The sequence below is a fragment of the Anomaloglossus baeobatrachus genome, chromosome 2 (genome assembly GCF_048569485.1).
Source record: "Anomaloglossus baeobatrachus isolate aAnoBae1 chromosome 2, aAnoBae1.hap1, whole genome shotgun sequence".
In the NCBI taxonomy this organism is placed as follows: Eukaryota; Metazoa; Chordata; class Amphibia; order Anura; family Aromobatidae; genus Anomaloglossus; species Anomaloglossus baeobatrachus.
This window is the reverse complement of record NC_134354.1, coordinates 563,698,286-563,719,678: the sequence shown is the minus strand read 5'-3', so window position 1 is coordinate 563,719,678 and position 21,393 is coordinate 563,698,286. Positions and strand designations below refer to the sequence as shown.

Sequence of the window (21,393 nt, the reverse complement as noted above, 5' to 3'; positions counted from 1 at the left end):
AACTATTGCTAAGGGCCCCACATTGTCTAAAATCGGTCCTTTCCATAAGCCATTTACTGAAAAAAATAAAATTGTAGATCTCGTTCTAACAACACTACTCTAGGGCATGTAAATATGTGGGATTCTCGGAAAGGTTGGTAGGAACATGCCAACTGAAATAAAAACTATAGAATCAAAGTTATTGAAATTTAGAAGATAGGAGAAATTACTGACTTAAAAGCCAGACAAAAGGTTAAACATACAGGAAGAGAGAACAAACCCCTTACAGAAACTTTCCGATCAAAAGAAGAACTATATTGCTGGCAAATAAATATTTGCCAGTTGTCTGATGAGTCATGAAAAGGAATGGGTATAAAAACACCAGGTCTTTGTGACCTGCATGGCAAAATCGGAAACCACAAAGAAGGGCCAATTGATCTCTAACAACCCATTCTCTGCTATCTACAACTGTACCCAAGTGACCAAAGGGACAAGGGGCTGAGCAGAGTGCCACAGACTTCTATTTATTACAATCTCCTGATACATCTCAATTTGTTAATATAGCTTACACTGCAGCATCATTGTTTAAAAAAAAAACTAAATTAACTTTTCCAGTCACCTCCAATTTCATTTAAATATTTGTGTGTATATGTGTGTGTGTGTGTGTGTGTATATATAGATATATATATATATATATATATATATATATATATATATATATATATATATAGATATAGATATATACTGTATATATAATATATACACTGTATATATAATATATATATATATATATATATATATATATATATATATATAGTAGTTGGGAGCAGCCATGGAATGATGCATGCATGACAGAAAGCTTTTACATCCATGGCTAAAATTGAGAGATAGTGTATATATCTACACCAGCAAAATGAAAAACTGAATTAATCGTGTGTGTATAGCATTTACTCAATATTAATGACATATTGCCAGAGTGAAGTCATTAAAATTTTCAGCGAATTACTTAACATGGTATTTCCTGTTCATAGGATTAAATTACACCTGGAGGAATTCTGAACACCTATTAATAGATATAGAAAATGGCATTGCTTTAATAATAGGCTCCTTTAATTGCTTTGCATGCCTCTACTTATTTGATTTAACAGCATAGGTCCTCGTGTTGATGACCAGAGACATCAATTGACACCCTGTTACCACTGTCTTCCTGACATATATTTTTTTCTTAACCCCCTCCCAATGAGGCAGTTTTCCATTTTTGCACTTTTGTTTTTTCTCCCCTTATTCCAAGAGCCATAACTTTTCTAACTGTGCGAGGGCTTGTTTTTTGCATGACGAGTTGTACTTTTGAATGACACCATCCATTTTAACATATTATATACTGGAAAAAATTCCAAGTGTGGCGAAATAGTGAAAAAAGCACAATTTTGCAATTGATTTTCAGGGTCTACCGCATACATTTTACAATTAACATGACCTTACATTATGATCCTCCAGGTCAGTATAATTACGCAGCTGCAAAACATGCATATTGTTTATTTTATTTAAGTGGTGAAAAAAACCTCAGAAATTTGTAAAATAAATATATTCGCTTGTGTCGCCATTTGCTGAGACCTTATCGGTTTCTCTTTTCGGGATATATATAAAGCCTTGTTTTTTGTGTCCCGAGCCAATATTTATATTGCTATCGTTTTGGGGTACATATGATGCTTTGATCACCTGTTATTATATTTTTTTGTGTTGTTGTGGAGGGCAAAAGAAACAATTCTACCATTTTGATTGATTTTGTTGTCAAGCCATCTAACGACTGGATTATTTTTTCAATATTTTTTTAGATCTGATTTTTATGAATGCATTGATACCAAAAAGGTGTGTTTTTTTAGTCTACTTTTTTAATGGGGGAAAAGGGGGGTGATTTGAACTTTTTTTCCAGATTTTTTCTTAATTTGTTTGCTTTTCACTGTATTTGATAGTCTTCTTAGGGGACGTGAACTTGCAATCTTCTGGTTGCTTGTGTTGTACACAGAAGTGCTTTCACAGGAGAACCATCATGACAAGCATTGGGGTCTTGAGCAGATCCCTGACTGCTATGTCAACCTATTGACACACTGTAAATGCCACTGTCAGAGAATGACAGCAGCATTTAACAGGTTAACAGCCAGCAAAGATGTGGGTTTGACTTATGAGCCTGCATCAAGTCAGAGAGCCGATATATAATGATGTACCAGTACATAATTTGTCGGTTTATTCTTTCGATTTTCTTAACGTGTGTAGATCAGAAAAATTCTTAGGACAAGAAAATACAATATATTTTTATTTAAGACACTTATCATGGCTTTAGTCAGAGTAAAGAATTGTTATATTCATTCTCCTAAGCATCACAATAGCACTAATGCAAATTAGAGAGTGAATTGTCAGAGATTGTGCCTCACCTGAGCAGAAGTCATCAGAATATCGGTCATAGACTGCCTTACAGTTCCTTTCATCACATTCACAGGTGTCTCCATGAATGTCTCCCCAGTCACCAGTTGGGTCTACATCATGACATGTACATTCACCGCAAATGCATGTTCCTTAGAAAAGAAAAACAAAAAAAGAGAAATTTTAGTAATCATGATATACAAAATATTTAAAGTATTCATGAACTTGCTTAAATTTATTCTTTCCTAGTAGTAGTAAGTACAAAACGTTCAGTGCAAAACAGAATTTTATTCTTCACAATAACCAAGCATTAAGATCAATGGAAGAGAGAGTAGAGAGCTACATAGTCTTGAAAAAGTATTCATATGTAACTTTTCATGTTACACCCACAAACCTAATGGACTGTATTGGGATTTTATGTGATATCCCAACACAAAGTAGCAAGCATTTGTGAAGTGTAAAGGAAAGGATACATTTTTTTTCTAAATATTCTAGCATACATTTGAAAATTGTGACTTGTAGTTGTATTCTCCCTCCCCCCCTCTGTTAAACCTTTTGTAAGACCACCTTTCGCTGCAATTACTGCTGCAAGTATTTTATAGTATGTCTGTGCCAACTTTGCACATCTAAAGGGTGAAAATTGTGCGCACTGGTCTTTGCAAAATAGCTCCAGCTCAGTGAGATTGGATGGAAAACGTCTGTGAACAGCAATTTTCAAGTTTTGCCACAGTTCTCAAGGGGATTAAGGTCTGGACTTTGACTGGGCTATTCAAACTCAAAAATATGCTTTCCATTTTAGTTCTGGCAGTACATTTAGGGTTGTTGTCTAGCTGGAAAGGGAACCTAACCCCCCTGTCTTTTGCAGCTTCTAATAGATTTTTCTACAGGATTACTCTGTATTTAGCTTCATCCATCTTCTCATTAACTCTGACCACCTTCTCTGTTTTTGCTGAAAAAAAGCATCCCCACAGCATGAGGCTGCCACCATCATATTTGATGGTGGGGATGGTGTTTTCAGGGTAATGTGCACTGTTTTATTTTTTGCCAGACATGATGTTTCAAATTTATCCAAAAATGTTCTATTTTGGTCTCATCTGACCAGACTACCTTCTACCACATTCTAGCTATGTCCCTCACATGCTTTTTGCAAACTGCAAATGGGATTTCATATGGCTTGTTTTCAAAATTACTTTCTTCATGCCACTCTTCCATAAAGGCCAAATTTGTAGAGTATATGACAAAATAGTTGCCTTGCGATCAGATTGTCACGGTCATCTCCCTCTTTTTGGAGATTAGTGACCGCTATAATGTCTGGAGCCTCTCATCTCTTTCTGGCACTCTGCATTTAAAGGTTATTTAATTTCCTTTGGTTCTGAAATAACTAATGTCAGTTTTTCTGCCAGCAAGCTCTCCTGCAGTTCAGGTCAGATGTAGCTGCTCTGTAACCACCACCCAATGTGATTAAATAGCTAGGTCTCCCAGCACGCTTTGCTGTGTATACAAAGCCATTTGTATGCTAGCCGGCTTGGTGGAAAGAGCTGCTGTGGAGTCTCCTGAAGTTGCATCCTCTTCATTTCAGTTCTTTTTCCCCTGTTTGTCTCACCTACCCTTTTGTTGTATTAGTGCAGCAGTGGGTCAAGTGTACCTTACCTCCTACTCCCTAACCAGGACTGTAGTAGGAATTTTTTAGGGCATCAAGTATTTCTCTTTGGCAACAGGTGAGGAATTTGTATAGGGTGTAGCTAGGAGTGCAGGGTACAGCACCAGGTAAGGACAGGAGGTGTTCATCTACCCTCTCACTAGTACCAGGACCCTCCAGGATACCTGCTACTTATTGTTGATATATCACTATTAAAATTACAATAAAATGCATTTAAGTCTGCATGGTGTAATGTGAAAAAATATGGAAATGTTTACAGGGTATGAGTATGTTTTTAAGACACTGTATATTACATTGTTTACACTAATATAAATTCACAATGATACTTAGCTCTTTTATTTATCAATTACCAAGCTGTCAACCTCTTGAACTACATATTTTTTCATAATTTCATTTCTAACTGGACAAACCTTTTTTAAAAGTGGGAAGGAAATATGTGATCATTATATAAGGTTGAAAGGAATCCGTCAGCAGGTTTATGCTATATAATCTGAAAACAGCATGATGCAAGGGTTAAACCATAGAATTCAGGGATTCCTGTCTTGTCAAGGAGTGATCTGTTGTTTGCTTGCCTGGTTTTCACCTTCATGACCAACTTAATTTTTTCAATTCTGACCAGTGTCACTTTATGATGTAATAACTCTGGAACACTTTAACGGATCCCAGTGATTCTGAGACTGTTTTTTCATGACCCATTGTACTTCATGATAGTGGTAAATGTGGGAAAATATTTTTTGCATTATTTGTGAAAAAATCTGAAATTTGATAAAAAAATTGTCAATTTTCAAAATTTTTATTTTTATGCTTTTAAATAAGAGCGTTATGTAATATAAAATGTTTAATAAATAACATTTCCAACTTGTCTACTTTACACCAGCACAATTTTTGAAAAATAATTCATAGTTTGTTATGAAGTTAGAACGGTTCAAAGTTTATCAGAAATTTCTAATTTTTCCATCAAAATTTACAAAACTATTTTTTTGAAACCACATCACATTTGAAGTGACTTTGAGAGGCCTAGACAACAGAAAATCCCCAAAATCGACACCATTCTATAAACTACACCATGCAAACTGCTTAAAATCACATCCATCCAAGAATTTATTAATTCTTTAGGTTCTTCACAGGAACTAAAGCAATGTGGAAGGAAAAAAATGAAAATTTGACTATTTGTCTACAAAAATTTTACTTTAGGACTAAATTTTGCATTTTTACAAAGGTAACAAGAGAAAGTGCACCATACAAATTTTTGTGCCATTTCTTCTGAGTACGCCAATACCACAAGTGGGGTGGAAATTTACTGTTTGGGTGAACAGTAGGACTCGGAAGGGAAAGAGTGCCATTTGAAATTTAGAGTGCTAAATTGTCTGGAGTAGATAGATAACACCATGTAGAATTTGGAGGGCCCCTGATGTGCCTAAACAATGGATATCCCTATCAAGTGACCTCATTTTGGAAAATAGACCCATCAAGGAACTTATCTAGATTTGTGGTGAGCACCTTGAACCCCCAGGTCCTTCACAGAATTTTATTACATTGAGACAAAAAAAAATGTTTATAACAAAAATGTTGGTTTGACTGCAGATTTTTAATTTTCATTTTCCCTAGGGTAACAAAAGAAAATGCACAGTACAGTTTCTCCTGAACATGCTGATACCCCATATGTGATGAAATCTACTGTTTGGTCACATGACTGGGCTGAAAAGGTAAGGAGGGCCATTGGACTTTTTAAATACAAAATTGTTTGAATTTGTTAGCGGACATCATGTCGTGTTTGCAGAACCCCTGATGTGCCTAAGCAGTGGGCCTCTTCCACAAGTAATATATGAATATCTTTGATGTGCACTTTGAACCCTCAAGTGCTTTACAGAGTTTATAACGTTGAAAATAAAATGAATACATTTTTACCACAAAAATGTTGTTTTAACCTCAAATTTACCATTTTCACAAGAGTAATAGGGGATAAGCACCATATAGTTTTTCTGTGCAATTTCTCCTGAATTCGACAATAATCAATATGTGGTTGAAAACTACTTTTGAGTCACATAATGAAGAAGGGAAGGAGTGCCATATATGAGTTCATATTTAGTTGGAATGGTTTACGGGTGCCATGTCACATTGGCACAGCCATGGAGTACCTAAACAGCAGCGCTCCCCAACAAGTGACCCCATTTTATAACCTAGACCACTCAAGGAATTTATCTAGATGTTTAGTGAGCATCCTGAACCCCCAGGTGCACGCACACAGAATTTTATAACTAAAATCTTTGTAGTGCCCGTACATTGAGCCCAGCTCATTCTTTTGGAAACCTGCACCCTGCAAATTGAGTGGGCTCTCCTCACTACAGAAATACCAAACATGTGGACATTAACTGTGGTTTAAGCACATTGTGGTGCTTAGAAGGGAGGGGTCCATTTGGATTTGGGAGCACAAATTTTGCTGGTTTTCGTTTTTTGGGGGTAGCCATAGCATTTTTCCATAGCCTTTCTGCTACCAGTAACATGGAAGCCCCCTATATTTCTGTTAGCAGATGATGGACCTCAGTGCTATATGGTGGAGGTACAGGACATTTTGGATCAGTTCACATTTATCCTGTGCTCTATGCTGAGCACTTACTTTCCATCGTCATCTCTGAAATACATGATTCAGTTGAAACCCCCAATGGATCCATTTACTAGTAAGACAGCAGGTTTACTCTGGACTCCATTTGGCCTCTGTTCAATGGTGTCCATCTTTTCACAGGTGAGCAAAACTGTGATGAAAGCACTTTTGTGCACCCCAAAAAATGCGAGTAAAACAATGGACTCCACCGGACACAAGTCCAGACGAGAGTTTAAAGTGACTCCCTCTGCATCAGTACAGTGAATTTTCCAGTGGGAATTTTATCGGAATCATGAGTTTCAAAGATTTACACGTAATCCCAGGTGTAAGCACTCAACGTACAGCGCAGGATAAATATGAGCCCTGCCTTGCTGCGATCTATGGGAGGCAGAATGAACAAATCAACAACAGTTGAAGAATTTCTGTATTTATGTATTTTTTTATGCTCTACACTGTGCGATATAAGGGATTAGGCAGCCTTATTCCTCAGGTCAGTATGATTAAAGCGATTCCACATTTATACAGTATCAGTTTTTTAGGTTTGACTATCAAACGAAAATTTAGTTTTTTTTATAAAATAAAGATTTTTGCACCACTGACTTTTGAAGGCTATAGCTTTTTATTTTTCTGCCGACAGAGTCATGTGAGGGCTTGTTTTTTGTGGGCTAAGTTGGAGTTTTTATTGGTACCATTTTAGGCAACATAATATATTTTGATCATTTTCTAGCTCCAGATCCCAAAAAATGAGAACGCTATGGGTCTCAGAAAATGGCAACAAAAGTGCAATTCTTTTTTTTGACAAATTTCTGGGTTTATTTTCACTACTTTAATAAAAATAAAAGTAGACATTTTTGGTATCTATGAACTCATACTGACCTGGGGAATCATATTTCCAGGTCAGATGGTCAGTTTTACCATATAATGAACATAGTAAATAAAAAACCCCAAAAAACAATTGTGGAATTGCACTTTTTTGCAATTTCACCGCACTTGGAATTTTTTTTTCCTGTTTTCCAATACAAGATGGGACAGAATTAATGTTGTCAATCAAAAGTATAACTCATAATAGTAACAATAGCAGTAATTACTTAAATTATTAGCAAGCAGCTTGGTAATCAATATAAAACTTAACTTTTCTTAGTAAGTTAAAAACCAAAGGGAAATTTCCTATAACCCAGACATACATACATAAATATATAAAGTGCAAGTGAATGTGAAACCGTATTAGTCACAATAATGTGACGCCCTGGACTAGCCAGGTAGTCCCTTACACAAACACCTCCCCCCCTTAACCCCTTCAGCCCTCAGCCTGTTTTCACCTTAAAGACCTGGCCATTTTTTACATTTCTGACCAGTGTCACTTTGACAGGTTATAACTCTGGAACGCTTCAACGGATCCTGGCGATTCTGAGACTGTTTTTTCGTGACATATTGTACTTCATGTCAATGGTAAATTTAGGCCGATATTTTTTGCGTTTATTTGTGAAAATTTTGGAAATTTGGCGAAAATTTTGAAAATTTCGCAATTTTCAAAATTTGAAATTTTATGCCCATAAATCTGTGAGATATGTCACACAAAATAGTTACTATATAACATTTCCCACTTGTCTACTTTACACCAGCGCAATTTTCGAAACAATTTTTTTTTCCGTTAGGAAGTTAGAGGGGTTCAAAGTTCATCAGCAATTTTTCATTTTTCCAACAAAATTTCCCAAAAAATTTTTTAGGTACCACATCACATTTGGAGTGACTTTGAGAGACCTAGGTGACAGAAAATACCCAAAAGTGACCCCATTCTAAAATCTGCACCCCTCACTCTGCTCAAAACTACATCCAAAAAGTTTATTAACCCTTTAGGAGCTTTACAGCAACCAAAGCAATGTGGAAGGAAAAAAATGAAAATTTTACTTTTTTACACAAAAATGTTACTTTAGCCATAAAATTTAGCATTTTCACAAGGGTATCAGGAAAAATGCACCATAAAATTAATTGTGCAATTTCTCCTAAGTACACCGATATCTCATATGTGGGGGAAATCAATTGTTTGGGCGCACGGCAAGGCTCGGAAGAGAAGGAGCATCATTTGAATTTTTGAAAGCAAAATTGTCTGGAATAATTAGCAGATGCGATGTTGCGTTTGGAGACCCCCTGAGGTGCCTAAACAATGGAGCTCCTCCACAAGTGACCCCATTTTGGAAACTAGACCCCTCATGGAATTTATCTAGATGTTTATTGAGCACTTTGAACCTCTGGGGGCTTCACAAAAGTTAATAACTTTGAGCCGTGAAAATAAAAAAAATAAAAAATTACCACGAAATTGTTACTTCAATCAGGTAGCTTTTTTTTCCACAAGCGTATCAGGAAAAATTGCAACATAAAATGTATTGTGCATTTTCTCCTGAGTACACAGATACCTCATATGTGGTGGAAATCAAATGTTTGGGTGCACAGCAGGGCTCGGAAGGCAAGGAGCGACATTTGACTTTTCAAACGCAAAATTGTCTGGAATCGTTAGTGGATGCCATGTTGTGTTTGGAGACCCCCTGAGGTGCCTAAACATTAAAGCTCCCCCACAAGTGACCCCATTTTGGAAACTAGACCCCTCATTGAATTTATCTAGATGTTTACTGAGCACTTTGAACCCCTGGAGGCTTCACAAAAGTTTAGAATGTTCAGCCGTGAAAATATATATATTTTTTTTTATCATGAAATTGTTATTTCAACCAGGTAGCTTTTTTTTCCACAAGGGTATCTGGAAAAAATGCACCATAAAATGTATTGTGCAATTTCTCCTGAGTATACAGATACCTTATATGTGGTGGAAAGTAATTGTCTGGGCACACGGCGGGGCTCAGAAGAGAAGGAGCGCCATTTCACATCAAAATTGGTTGGAATTATTAGCGTACGCCATGTTGCGTATGGAGACCCGCTCGAGGTGCCTAAACAATGGAGCTCCCCCACAAGTGACCTCATTTTGGAAACTAGACCCCCATGGCATAAATCTACATGGGTAATGAGCACTTTGAACCCTCACGTGCTTCATACATTGAGGCATAAAAACAAAAAAGTACTTTTTTTTTCCACAAAAATGTTATTTTAGGCTCAATTTTTTAATTTTTACAGGGGTATCAGGATAAAATGGACCGCAAAATTTGTTGGGCAATTTGTTCTGAGTACGCTGATACCTCATCTGTGGCAGAAAACCACTGTTTGGGCGCACGGCAGAGCTCCAGAGGGAAGGAGCGTCATTTGACTTTTTAAATGGAAAATTAGCTGGAATTGTTAGCCGCACCATGTTGCGTTTGGAGATCCCCCTGATGTGCCCAAACAGTGGAGCTCCCCCACATGTGACCCCATGTTGGAAACTAGACCCCCCCATACAAAGAAATATTAGTTTGGCAAAATAAAAAATACAGACGTCAGTAAAAAAAAAAATATATATATAATGAGCGCCTGCAACTGACACTAAAGCAAGTGCCACACGTGAGAGCAATGCACAAATCTCGCATCACATCACCCGACACAGCCGCACACTCCTGTCTGGAAGAGAACAACCGTGCCGGATGATGCGGAGTGAGGCTTGTGCATCGCTCTCATGTGTGGCACTCGGCTGACCCTTACAATATTCAGTAAAAAATACTGTAGTTGACGATTACTACAGTACAATTTTACTGGCCCTAAACTAAGTTTATTTGTATTTCTTTCTTAGTTTACATAAAAAAAATTAGGACGAATGCACGGATGTGCTGCAAAAAGGGGGGGGGACTAGGTGGGATGGAAAAAAGATGGATGGAGGATAGAAGAGGGCGCAACGGATGCAGGAGCAGCGGAGGATGGGATAGGCTGCGCGGCGGAGGATGGGAGAGGGCGCGGCGGAGGATGGGAGAGGGGGCGGCGGAAGATGGGAGAGGGGGCGCGGCGGAGGATGGGAGAGGGCGCGGCGGATGGAGGAGCGGCGGAGGAAGGGGGGGGCGAGGGGAAGGGTGTAATGGGAGTGGGAGGTGAGATTGGGGATAGCTACCTTACAGAATGGATCTAGGCAGCAGGATTGCAGCAGATCCGGGAGGGGGGAGAGGGGGCAGAGGATTAAGGGGATGGGAGAGAGCAGGCAGCAGATCAGGGAGGGGGCAGAGGCTGATGGGGGAGTGAGGTGGCAGATGCAGGGGCGACGAGGCTGATGGGGGAGTGAGGTGGCAGATGCAGGGGCGCAGAGGCTGATGGGGGAGTGAGGTGGCAGATGCAGGGGCGAAGCGGCAGATGCAGGGGCGCAGCGGCAGATGGGGAGAGTGCGGCGGCTGATGCAGGGGCGGTGGAGCGGCTGATGGGGAGAGTGCAGTGGCTGATGGGGAGAGTGCAGCGGCAGATGCAGGGGCGGTGGAGCAGCTGATGGGGAGAGTGCGGCGTCTGATGGGGAGAGAGCGGCGGCGCGGCTGATGGGGAGAGTGCGGCGGCTGATGGGGAGAGTGCGGCGGCTGATGGGGAGAGTGCGGCGGCTGATGGGGAGAGTGCGGCAGCTGATGCAGGGGCGGTGGAGTGGCTGATGGGGAGAGTGCAATGGCTGATGGGGAGAGTGCAGCGGCAGATGCAGGGGCGGTGGAGCGGCTGATGGGGAGAGTGCAGTGGCTAATGGGGACAGTGCAGCGGCAGATGCAGGGGCGGTGGAGCGGCTGATGGGGAGAGTGCAGTGGCTAATGGGGAGAGTGCAGCGGCAGATGCAGGGCGGTGGAGCGACTGATGGGGAGAGTGCAGTGGCTAATGGGGACAGTACAGCGGCAGATGCAGGGGCGGTGGAGCGACTGATGGGGAGAGTGCAGTGGCTAATGGGGACAGTGCAGCGGCAGATGCAGGGGCGGTGGAGCGGCTGATGGGGAGAGTGCAGTGGCTAATGGGGACAGTGCAGCGGCAGATGCAGGGGCGGTGGAGCGACTGATGGGGAGAGTGCAGTGGCTAATAGGGACAGTGCAGCGGCAGATGCAGGGGCGGTGGAGCGGCTGATGGGGAGAGTGCAGTGGCTGATGGGGAGAGTGCAGCGGCAGATGCAGGGGCGGTGGAGAGGCAGATGCAGGGGCGGTGGAGCGGCAGATACAAGCAGGCAGCAGAAAGAAAGCAGTGGCATCAGATGCAGGGGGGGGGGCGCAGCGTGAGAGCAGTGGCGTCAGATGCCTCCATGCATCTGACGCCGCTGCGCCCCCCCTTCATCTGACGCCACTGCTTTCTTACTGCTGAGTAGCGGCGTAACATGCAGGGGCGCAGCCGGAAAGTAGCGGCGTCACATGCAGGGGGAGAGTAGCGGCGTCAGATGCAGGGGCGCAGCGGGAGAGCAGGGGCGAAGCACATGGAGCAGGGCAGCGGTGGATCGGGGGCTGTGACTCACAGATGGGCGCCCGCAGGGATCGCTCTCCTCAGATTCCACGGAGGGAGAAGCTAAGGAGAGCGATCTCCTACAGCGAGCTCACCCGGTCCCAGATGCACGGTACTGCTTGGAGAGATGGGTCACAAGGCCAATCTCTCCAATCAGAGCTGGGGGCGGGTGCAGTAAAGCACACTGAGCTCCAGCCAATGGCCAGTGCTGCAGCTGCACTGACATGGCTGGATTTCAATGCTTCAGCCATTTTCAATGGCTGAAACATAACACTGGCTGTGATTGGCTGAGCGGCGTTCGTCAGCCAATCACAGCCTCCGTAGGTCCGGGAAGGAGACACCACCCCTCCTGAGGTTAGGTACAAGTCCTCTCCTTCCCGAATCTACAGTTTTTTAAAACCGATGGCGGTGCCCGGTGCTCTGGTGCCGCGATTCCGCCATGACGGATGTATCCGTCATGGGTCTTTAAGTACCAGGGCACCATGACGGCTAGATCCGTCAAAGGTCGTGAAGGGGTTAATAAGGTGACAGCAGCCATCCTACAAAACCCTTGTCACCTCCCTCCGCGTTTGATGTTCACACCAGGGGGCGGAGCCAGGTGATTGGCTCCACCCACAGAGGAGTTCACAGGCCCTGAGGCAAGAAAACGGTGGAGATTAGTTTTGACAGTGAAGTGGAGTGGTGTGTCCAGGTCTGCCATAATCTAACACCAGGTGTCTGGATTGGAGCCCAGTCACCTCTGGCAAGGAGGCAGATGGTGGTGGCCGCCTGCAAGAGCTGGGATTACAGCCGGTGGAACCGTAAGGGACCGGGATCGGGTGGTGGCCCACCGGTACCGAACCGAGAAGCCGATTGGAAACCGGAGCACCAGGAAGGGTGCTCAGACCCAGTACGAGGCCCAGAAACAACTGGACCGAGTCGAATAAACTGATTAGGACTGGACTTTAGGCCCTTTCCCATCTAAGACCCGACTGAAGACAACAGCCCAACCATAGAGGTAGAAAGCCACCGCCCAGGCATCGAGACCCGACGGGCCAGCGTCTGCAGGCAAAAGGGCTCTACCGGCACACACCAGGCTGGGGAGCGGACTACCGTTGCTCAGGCATAGGAGTCATCATTTCTACAAAAGTGAGGTGCAGGAGAAAGGCAGAAACCACCAACCTAAAAAGGGAAAAGCGCAGCCGGCTGCAGGCACCGTCCACCATCTTGTTTGGTTTACCAGAGACTCCAGCGTGTTTGTAATAGTGAGTACAACAGTGCCTTCGGGCCGTGCACCGCGCCGCACCGTGCCGACACGCCAGCACACATCCAATCCCCCGCCTCAGCACCTCCCTCGGGCCCCCGGGACCATCATTCCCCTACCCATGAAGGGGTCAACACCAAGCTGCGCAACACCGTCCCCGGGAGCCTAGTCAATGGCAGCGGTGGTGTCCGTCCAGTCACCACAACCCATGGGTGGTGTTACGAACTCAAATCCCCAAACAACCGCGGCTCCAGCCGTGGACCTCCCCACCGAAGTCCCTACACGTAGTGCCAACTCCCTTTCAGAGCGACGTGACCTCCGGGTCCGTGAGGAGCTCGAGCCACCCACCGACAAGCATGGATCCGAGCGGCTCAGCAGCCGGCCGAGCCCCGGGGCAGTACAATAACACTGGACAAAGTGCAAAACATTACTAGGACACAGTCCCTGTTTGCATAAGGAATGTATGTATAGCAAAACCGTTTGAATTAAGCAGCAGATGAAGATAAATATATCAAACCAACAGATGGACTGCTCCAAATAGTAAATACAGTTGTGCTCAAGTGATTCTTTACACTGATCTATCAGATCCATAAAAAATATATACACAGAGTACCTTAGCAACAACATCAATATGTAAATGGAACGATCTCACCAACACCGTCAAGCACCATGTGGGTTGGGAGTCAATCCTCAGGCTCTTAACAGCATCAAACTTCACCTAAGTACTATGATGTGCTCCTGGATCTCTCCTGGATCTCCCTATGCGTTTCACCAGTGGACTCATCACAGGAGCAGTTTTCTTGCCAAGAGAGCACATGCACCCACAATTGATGGTCTAAAATATGTCCTAATTTTATGTTGGGGGATTCTTTCTTTTGCACTCATTTTGGAAAATACAAGATTACCTGAGATGAGATTAAACTACAATTGTTAGTGAAGAATGAGGAGTGGACTGTCTTTAGAGAGCTTGTATCTACACATACAGATAAATTGCTCCTTGATTTGGAGGACACTAAGGCTATGTGCACATGTGGCGCCCTGGACAAGCCAGGTCGTCACAGGTACTACACCAGCACACCCTACACCCCGGCTAGGCACACCGAAGCCAAACACAAAATCCTTGTTGCCTTCCTCCAGGGGCTGATGTCTACACCAGGGGGTGGGCCAGGCGGTTGGTCCCGCCCACCGAGGAGTTCACAGTCCTGGAGGTGGGAAAAGTAGACAGTTGAGTTTTGGAGAGGAAAGTGGTAGCAGAGGAGACTGACCGTGTCCGGGTGTGTGGCCCGGGCACTCAGCAAGGTTGGCAGACGGTGGTGACCGTCTGCAGGAGAGGCTAATCGGAGTAAACCGTATGGACCGTGGACGGGCGGTGGCCCGGCGGTACCGGATCGGAGAGTAAAGAGAAGCCAGCACCATCCGGCAGGGCCTACGAACTCCGACCAGGCTAGGAGTCGCCGTAAAACCGGTCAAATCCATTAGCGAAGGGAACCTCCGGGGTTTCCCAGCAGCCAAGACCCGATTGAAGGCAACAGCTCACACCGTAGAGGGAAACACAGTCACCGCCAAGGCTACAGTTCCCAGGGCCAGAGCCTGCGGGCAAAAGGGGCTCCCTCAGCATCCATCCAAGCTGGGGAGCGGGTTACCGGTGGGAAGCCATTGGAACCATAACACAACACAGGTGCAGGGAAAGGCAGTCACCATCAACCTGCCGGGAGGAGAACAACCACAGCCGCCTGTGGGACCCGTCTATCCAGCCGTTTGTTTGACCAGAGACTCTGTGTGAATTACTGGCTGAGTGAGTACCACCGTGCCGTGTGGCACAGCGCTGCCCCCGCGACCCTGCACCTCACCAGGCCCCGTAACCCGCCTGTCATCCCCAAACCCTCACCAGGGCCCCGGGACAACCAACCCTCTACCCACGGAGGGGAGAACCAACATCCAAGCTGCTCCCTGTCATCGCTCCCGGGATCCCCGTCCAGAGCAGCGGTGGTGTCACAACCTCACCACAACCGTGGGTGGCGTCATGGACAATATCTCCAAACCACACACCAACCTCCCTTTTCACTCACGGGCGAGGAACGCCGCTCGAGTCCCCGGGATCCGGCCCACCGCTCGAGCCACCACCGAGCAGCAGCAGCCGGACCCGAGCAGTGGGTGAGCGCAGCGTCCCCTCCTCCGCCCGCGACACACACAGTGCGTTTTTCGCTGCGTTTTTGCGCATTTTTCTGGTGCGTTTTTGGCCTCAAAACTGCATGACTTTGCTTCCCCAGCAAAGTCTATGAGTTTTCATTTTTGCTGTCCGCACACAACTTTTTTTTAAGCTGCGTTTTTTAGCTTAAAAAAAAAATGGACATGTCAATTCTTTCTTGCGTTTTTCTGCGTTTTTCCCCCATGCAATGCATTGGAAAAATGCAGAAAAACGCAGAGATCAAAAATGCAGCAAAACGCAGCCAAAAACGCACCAAATCGCGGGTGCGTTTTTGTGCGTTTTTAGCGGTCAAAAATGCACAAAAACGCAGCATCATAAAAACGCAGCGTGTGCACATAGCCTAAGAGACATAAATGGAATTCTGATATGGAGTGGGTATGTTTATAATTGGCAAAGAAATCATGCAAATAACTGGAGAAAAAAAGGTTATGCCTATATGGATTACTCCTCAAAAATAAAAATCTTTCATGTCTACTACTGATTTTTTCACTAGATATGGATTTTCTGACATCATGACTGGATACCAAAAAAGGAGGGGAGGAAGACACCATCACCAGCAACAAAAAAGAGATCAAAGGAAAAGGCAAATTACCAGCACAGAAACAAAAGCTCACAAGGAAAAAAAGAACAGGTCTAGTTGTTAATTGAAGAGCTGGCGTCCCTTCACCCCTCAATCCCCTCCTTGCAGTGACGCCCACTCACTCACCGCTGTGGCTGGCCGCACCACGCTACCAGGCTTTCCTGCGGTCCTCCACGTGGGCATTCACTGCTTCCCCCTCCCGGGGTCTATGCATGCCGTACAAGTTCTCCAGAAGTGCTCCTAGGGCAGCGCACACAGAACTGCCCTTCTCTTAAAGGACCAGCTCGTCATTTCTTGGAAGTGCCTCTCAGCCTATCGCTTCCACAGCTAGGAGGCGAAAGTATAATCCATGATTGATATTAGCTATCTATCGTAGACTTTTATTATGGCTGATAAAAGTGTACTGTAAAATCAAACTTTATTAGATAGATATATAAACAACAATTAAAAAAGGTGAGGTAGATAATGGTATACCACAGACATAGAGACACATGGAAATGGCACAAAATACAATAGTGGTAACATCTAAATGTTTCAACGCTGTGACTTAGACCGCAAAAAGAGATGTTAGAGATGTAACTGATATTGTTACAAAACAACATGGTGTATAGCAATGAATTAGTCCAAAGAGTGCATACATTAATAATAAACTATTCAATGGAGATAAACATTCAATTTCCAGCAAAACCAATAATCAACAAGACCATTCAAGGGGATCGCATTACACTAAAATAGCATGTCTCATTAATTGCTGTGATGGATAGGAAAATTTAGAACAAATTTTCAAAAATATTTAAGATTCTTAAGATTCACAGCAAAATATGAAGAAAAAGAAAAAATATAAAGTGCTAGTGCTATAAATATTTACTTGTAGATAAAGGCAGTCTTGTTTCATAGAAATCAAAGGAGCGCTGGCAATATGGAAAGAGTCACATAATATACATACAGTTACCAAACCATGTGGAGGCAGCAGCATCCCTTGAAGCGTGTTTCACAACAGTGCTTCTTCGGAAGGAGTTTGGTGGACATGGGCAAAAGTGACAGGGATATACTGTATATACCTAAATTCAATTGGCTGAGCATTACCTTAATACCAATCAGTCGGTATATGCAACAGTATCATGCTCCCCCCCCAAGTCACAGCCCCCAAAACTCTTCCTGAGTTTGGCGTCCCACGTGATACGTCTCAGCTCCCCTGGACAAATGGCAAAGGGGGTGGGCCCGCAGCAGGCTGAAGGGATGCATTGCCCTGGAGATCGGGAGCCGCAATCCGCCCAAAGTGCACACTGCCTGCTGATTTGTAATAGATGGAAAATAACTTGTTGCTTGATATTGTGCAGGGCCTGACATGATAAAGGCAGAGATATAAGCTGAATGTGCACAGGTTTGAATAAGACAAGGTGCGGCAAAGTGGATTCTCTGTCAAAAAGTGCAAAATAGGTCGGCATCTGTCCATTACTAACAACAGGGCTTGATATCAGCTGTGTTTTTGGGCACTACAAATCATATATCAGCCCCAATCACTGCAATTGTCAAAGCACCAGGGCAACCGGGAAGAGCCAAAGCTCCACTACTGGGGCGGAATCAGGCTGGTATTTTGAGGCTGAGAACCCCTATTCATTTTTTCAATAAGAATTGCATTTTTATTTGTGCAGTTTAACTGCACTTGGAATATTTTTCCATTTTTTAGTAAGTCATATGGTAAAATGAATGGTGCATTCAAACAGCTATGTCAACGGAAAAATTAAAGGGTAATAAGTCCTGAAAGAAGGAAAGGAAAAAACAAAAACATATAAACAAAAAATTCCTGGATTGTTAAGAGGTTAAAGGGGTTTATGTCAAGTAAAACTCAAGGTTGAGCAGCCTTTTTCATTTTCAGTTGTGTGAGTCTTCTTCACGCACAGTCCTCAGATGGTGATAAAGCACTTGAACGACCCTGTTATGCAGATTATTAATAATTTCAGAGAAGAACAGCTGTGGAAAGGAGGTTAAAGTATGATCCATGATTGATATTAGCTATCTACTGTAGACTTTTATTATGGTTGATTAGACACAGTAGTCGATTTGTTCCTAGTTTGTTTGTGAACATGGCTGAAATTACCATAGTTGATTCCAATTCTTTTCTGACATTAAACGGAAGCTCCCTTTTCCCCTTCAGTGTTAAAGTGGTATTCCCACTATTAAACATTACTTTTTATTTAACTGCACACCAAAATTAAAATAAGCAATTTATTATATTTATTTAATGGGACTCTATTCTCCGGTTTTTGTTTGGTTATCTGAGAGCAGCAGGATGTAAAGACAGGAACCCTGATTACAGCGCAGTGTCACTGATTTTACAGGTTGCTGCGATTTTGATAATATCTCTGCTGCAGAGATCTACCAGTTGTGTGAATACTGAGCTCTATATAACCCCGCCCATACCACTGATTGACATCTTTCTGTACACACCGTGCATAGCAAGTGTCTGCAAATCAGTGTTGGGACAATGTTTGACACAGGTCATGAATATTAAAGACTACCTGGCAGCAGGTTTATTAGTTCTCTAGTGATAATCTGCTTATAAAACAGTTATTTTATTAAAACTATAGCAAGCAGCCCTGTCAGTGACACATCACTGGAATCAAGGGATCTCTGTCTCTACATCATGATGCTCTTAGCTTAGGTGGTAAAAAAAAATTAAAGACAGCTTCCCTTTAAATAGTAGCTTTAAAGAGAAAACATAAATTGTCACATGAGCCCCGGGAGAGCCAGTACCAACACCAATGGAACAATGCTGGCACTTGAGGTGAGTATTAATGTTAATGTTAATTAATGTTTTACTGTGGCACAACAGGGATTGAGAAGGTGTTGTCCAGGTAGTGCACAACCCCTTTAAATCAGTTATCCCAGAATCTGTTATTATTTTTTTTAAAAAAACTCCTTGTAGTCTAAGGTCCCTTTCACACATCAGTTTTTTGCCATCAGTTACAATCCGTCAAATTTTGAAAAAAACGGATCCGGCAACTGATGCCGCTGGATTAGTTTTTTTCTCATCGACTTGTATTAGTGACGGTTGCGATGAATGGCCTCATGTTTCATCCGTCATTCGATGGATACGTCAAAAATTGTTTGTCCGTCGGACAGAGACAACGGACAAAGTAACTTTTTTTTGTCTATGTCGAAAAATCAGACAGCGACGGATACGTCGCTGTCCGTCGTTTGGTAGAATGGAAGCCTATAGGCACAGGATCTGTCGTAATCCGTCAAATGACAGAATCTGGTGACGGATTCTGTTTTTAATAACTGAGCATGCTAAAATTATTATTTAGTAATCAAAATAGCTAGCCAGTCGGATCCGTAGAAAAACGGATCCATCGCATCAGTTTTCCCAAAATCTGCTATGGATCCGTCGAGCCAACGGATTGTGACTGACAGCAAAAAACTGATGTGTGAAAGGGGCCTAATAATCTTTTTAAGGTGACCCAACCAATCTTTCAGATCCTTACTGGCTAATTTCTTACATATTTTCAGACTCCAGCTGTTTTATAATTTTGTCTGTTTGTTCAATGCAAAGTGAATGGCTCTTCACTGCTTCCCATGTGACCAATGTAAACTACATTTCTCACAACCACCTGCTTTTTCTCTGTACTCCCTGCAACCAAGACAACTAAAATGCTGCAAAATTACTAGTCTTCCTTAAAATGAGTGGCAGGGTTATGAATGGCGTCAGACGTTACAGGTGCCATGTTGGAGGCCTTTTGAAAGCTGCTGTCATACTTGACATTGTCATTTCAGAAATTAAACTGATGTGATTCAGTGCCCACACTGTACAGAGTGATAGTGATAGTGTACAGCTTCCATACATGTACAGTGACCATCACTAAAGGATTAAAGAATGTTTTCAGAAAATTAGTATGAATATCTTTCATGGATATTTATTCACAGTGGTGCTTTAAAGTTTGTGAAGTCTTCAGAAATTTCCATCTTTCTCCATAAATTTCACTTAAAACTACACCAAATTTTCACACAGGTCCCAAAAGTAGATAAAGAGAACCAAATCAAACAAATGAGTCAAAAATATTAGATTTTGACATTTTTTTTTAAAGGAGTAAATTGATCCAATATCCCTATGTCTATGAGCGGCAAAAGTATATAAACCTTTAGGATTGCAGATAATTTAAAGGTGAAAATATAATCTGGTGTTTTCAATCCATGATGGGATGACCATTAGGGGTGAGTGAGCAGCCTGTGTTATTTAAAGAATAGAGATCTCTCAAAATCTGATCTTCCCAACACGTTTGTGGAGGTGTAGCATAAATAAAATAGATTTCTTAAGACCTCGGAATAAGGCGGGCTTTGCGTGTTGCGACATCGCAAGCCGATGCTGCGATGTCGCACGCGATAGTGCCCGCCCCCGTCGCAGCAGCGATATCTTGTGATTTCTGGCATAGCGAACATTATCGCTACGCCAGCTTCACATGTACTCACCTGTCCTGCGACGTCGCTCTGGCCGGCGTCCCACCTCCTTCCTAATGCTTAATCGTAGCATCTAGGATTTACACACTACGATGTCGAAAGTGACGCCGGATGTGCGTTACTTTCGATTTGACCCCACCGACATCACACGTGCGATGTTGCAACGTGCAAAGCCACCCTAAGAGTTGTTGTTACTCAAAAAGCTGAATAATTTTGCACAACTATTTTAAAGATTTGGACTTCACCAATCCATAAGCAAACATATTGTATTTACAAATGGAGGAAATTCAATGTAATTATTACCCTCCTTACTTTTATGATCAGTGTGAAAAGCTAATGTAATTTTAGGTACAAGTTATGCAAAAATATGGAAAACTTTATAGGCTTCACAAACTTTCAAGTACCAATGTACGGTGTATAGCTAGTTTCAATAACTAAAGGCCGCTTTACATGCAACGACATTGCTAACGCGATGTCGTTGGGGTCACGGAATTCGTGACGCACATCTGGCCTCTTTAGCGATGTCGTTGCGTGTGAAACGCACGAACGACCGTTACCAGGCAATTTTACGTACCTTATCGTTGATCGTTGACACGCTGTCCAGTTCTCAAATATCATTGCTGTTGCAGGATGCCAGTTGTCCGTCATTCCTGTGGCAGCACACATCGCTACGTGTGACACCGCAGGAACGAGAAACAACCTCGTACCTGCGGCCGCCCGCAATGAGGACGGAAGGAGGTGGGCGGGATATTATGTCCCGCTCATCTCCGCCCCTTCGCTTCTATTGGCCGCTTAGTGACATTGCTGTGACGCCGAACGAACCGCCCCCTTAGAAAGGAGGCGGTTCGCCAGTCACAGCGACGTTGCTAGGCAGGCAAGT

The 21,393-nt window shown here is 43.2% G+C and overlaps 1 protein-coding gene and 1 long non-coding RNA gene across 2 annotated transcripts in view; one reads left to right on the top strand and one right to left on the bottom strand.

Annotated features, from left to right (window-relative positions):
• Nucleotides 1-21,393, bottom strand: part of ITGBL1 (integrin subunit beta like 1) — a 595,662-nt gene that overhangs the window by 313,724 nt on the left and 260,545 nt on the right. Inside the window, exon 6 of the mRNA XM_075334352.1 lies at nt 2,412-2,552. Within this exon, the coding sequence (XP_075190467.1) occupies nt 2,412-2,552 (141 nt within the window). The remainder of the gene's footprint in view (nt 1-2,411; nt 2,553-21,393) is intronic.
• The window catches only part of LOC142290393 (uncharacterized), a 259,883-nt gene that overhangs the window by 148,051 nt on the left and 90,439 nt on the right, over nt 1-21,393 (top strand). The window contains exon 3 of the long non-coding RNA XR_012750289.1: nt 5,669-5,766. This is a non-coding gene — a long non-coding RNA (uncharacterized LOC142290393). The remainder of the gene's footprint in view (nt 1-5,668; nt 5,767-21,393) is intronic.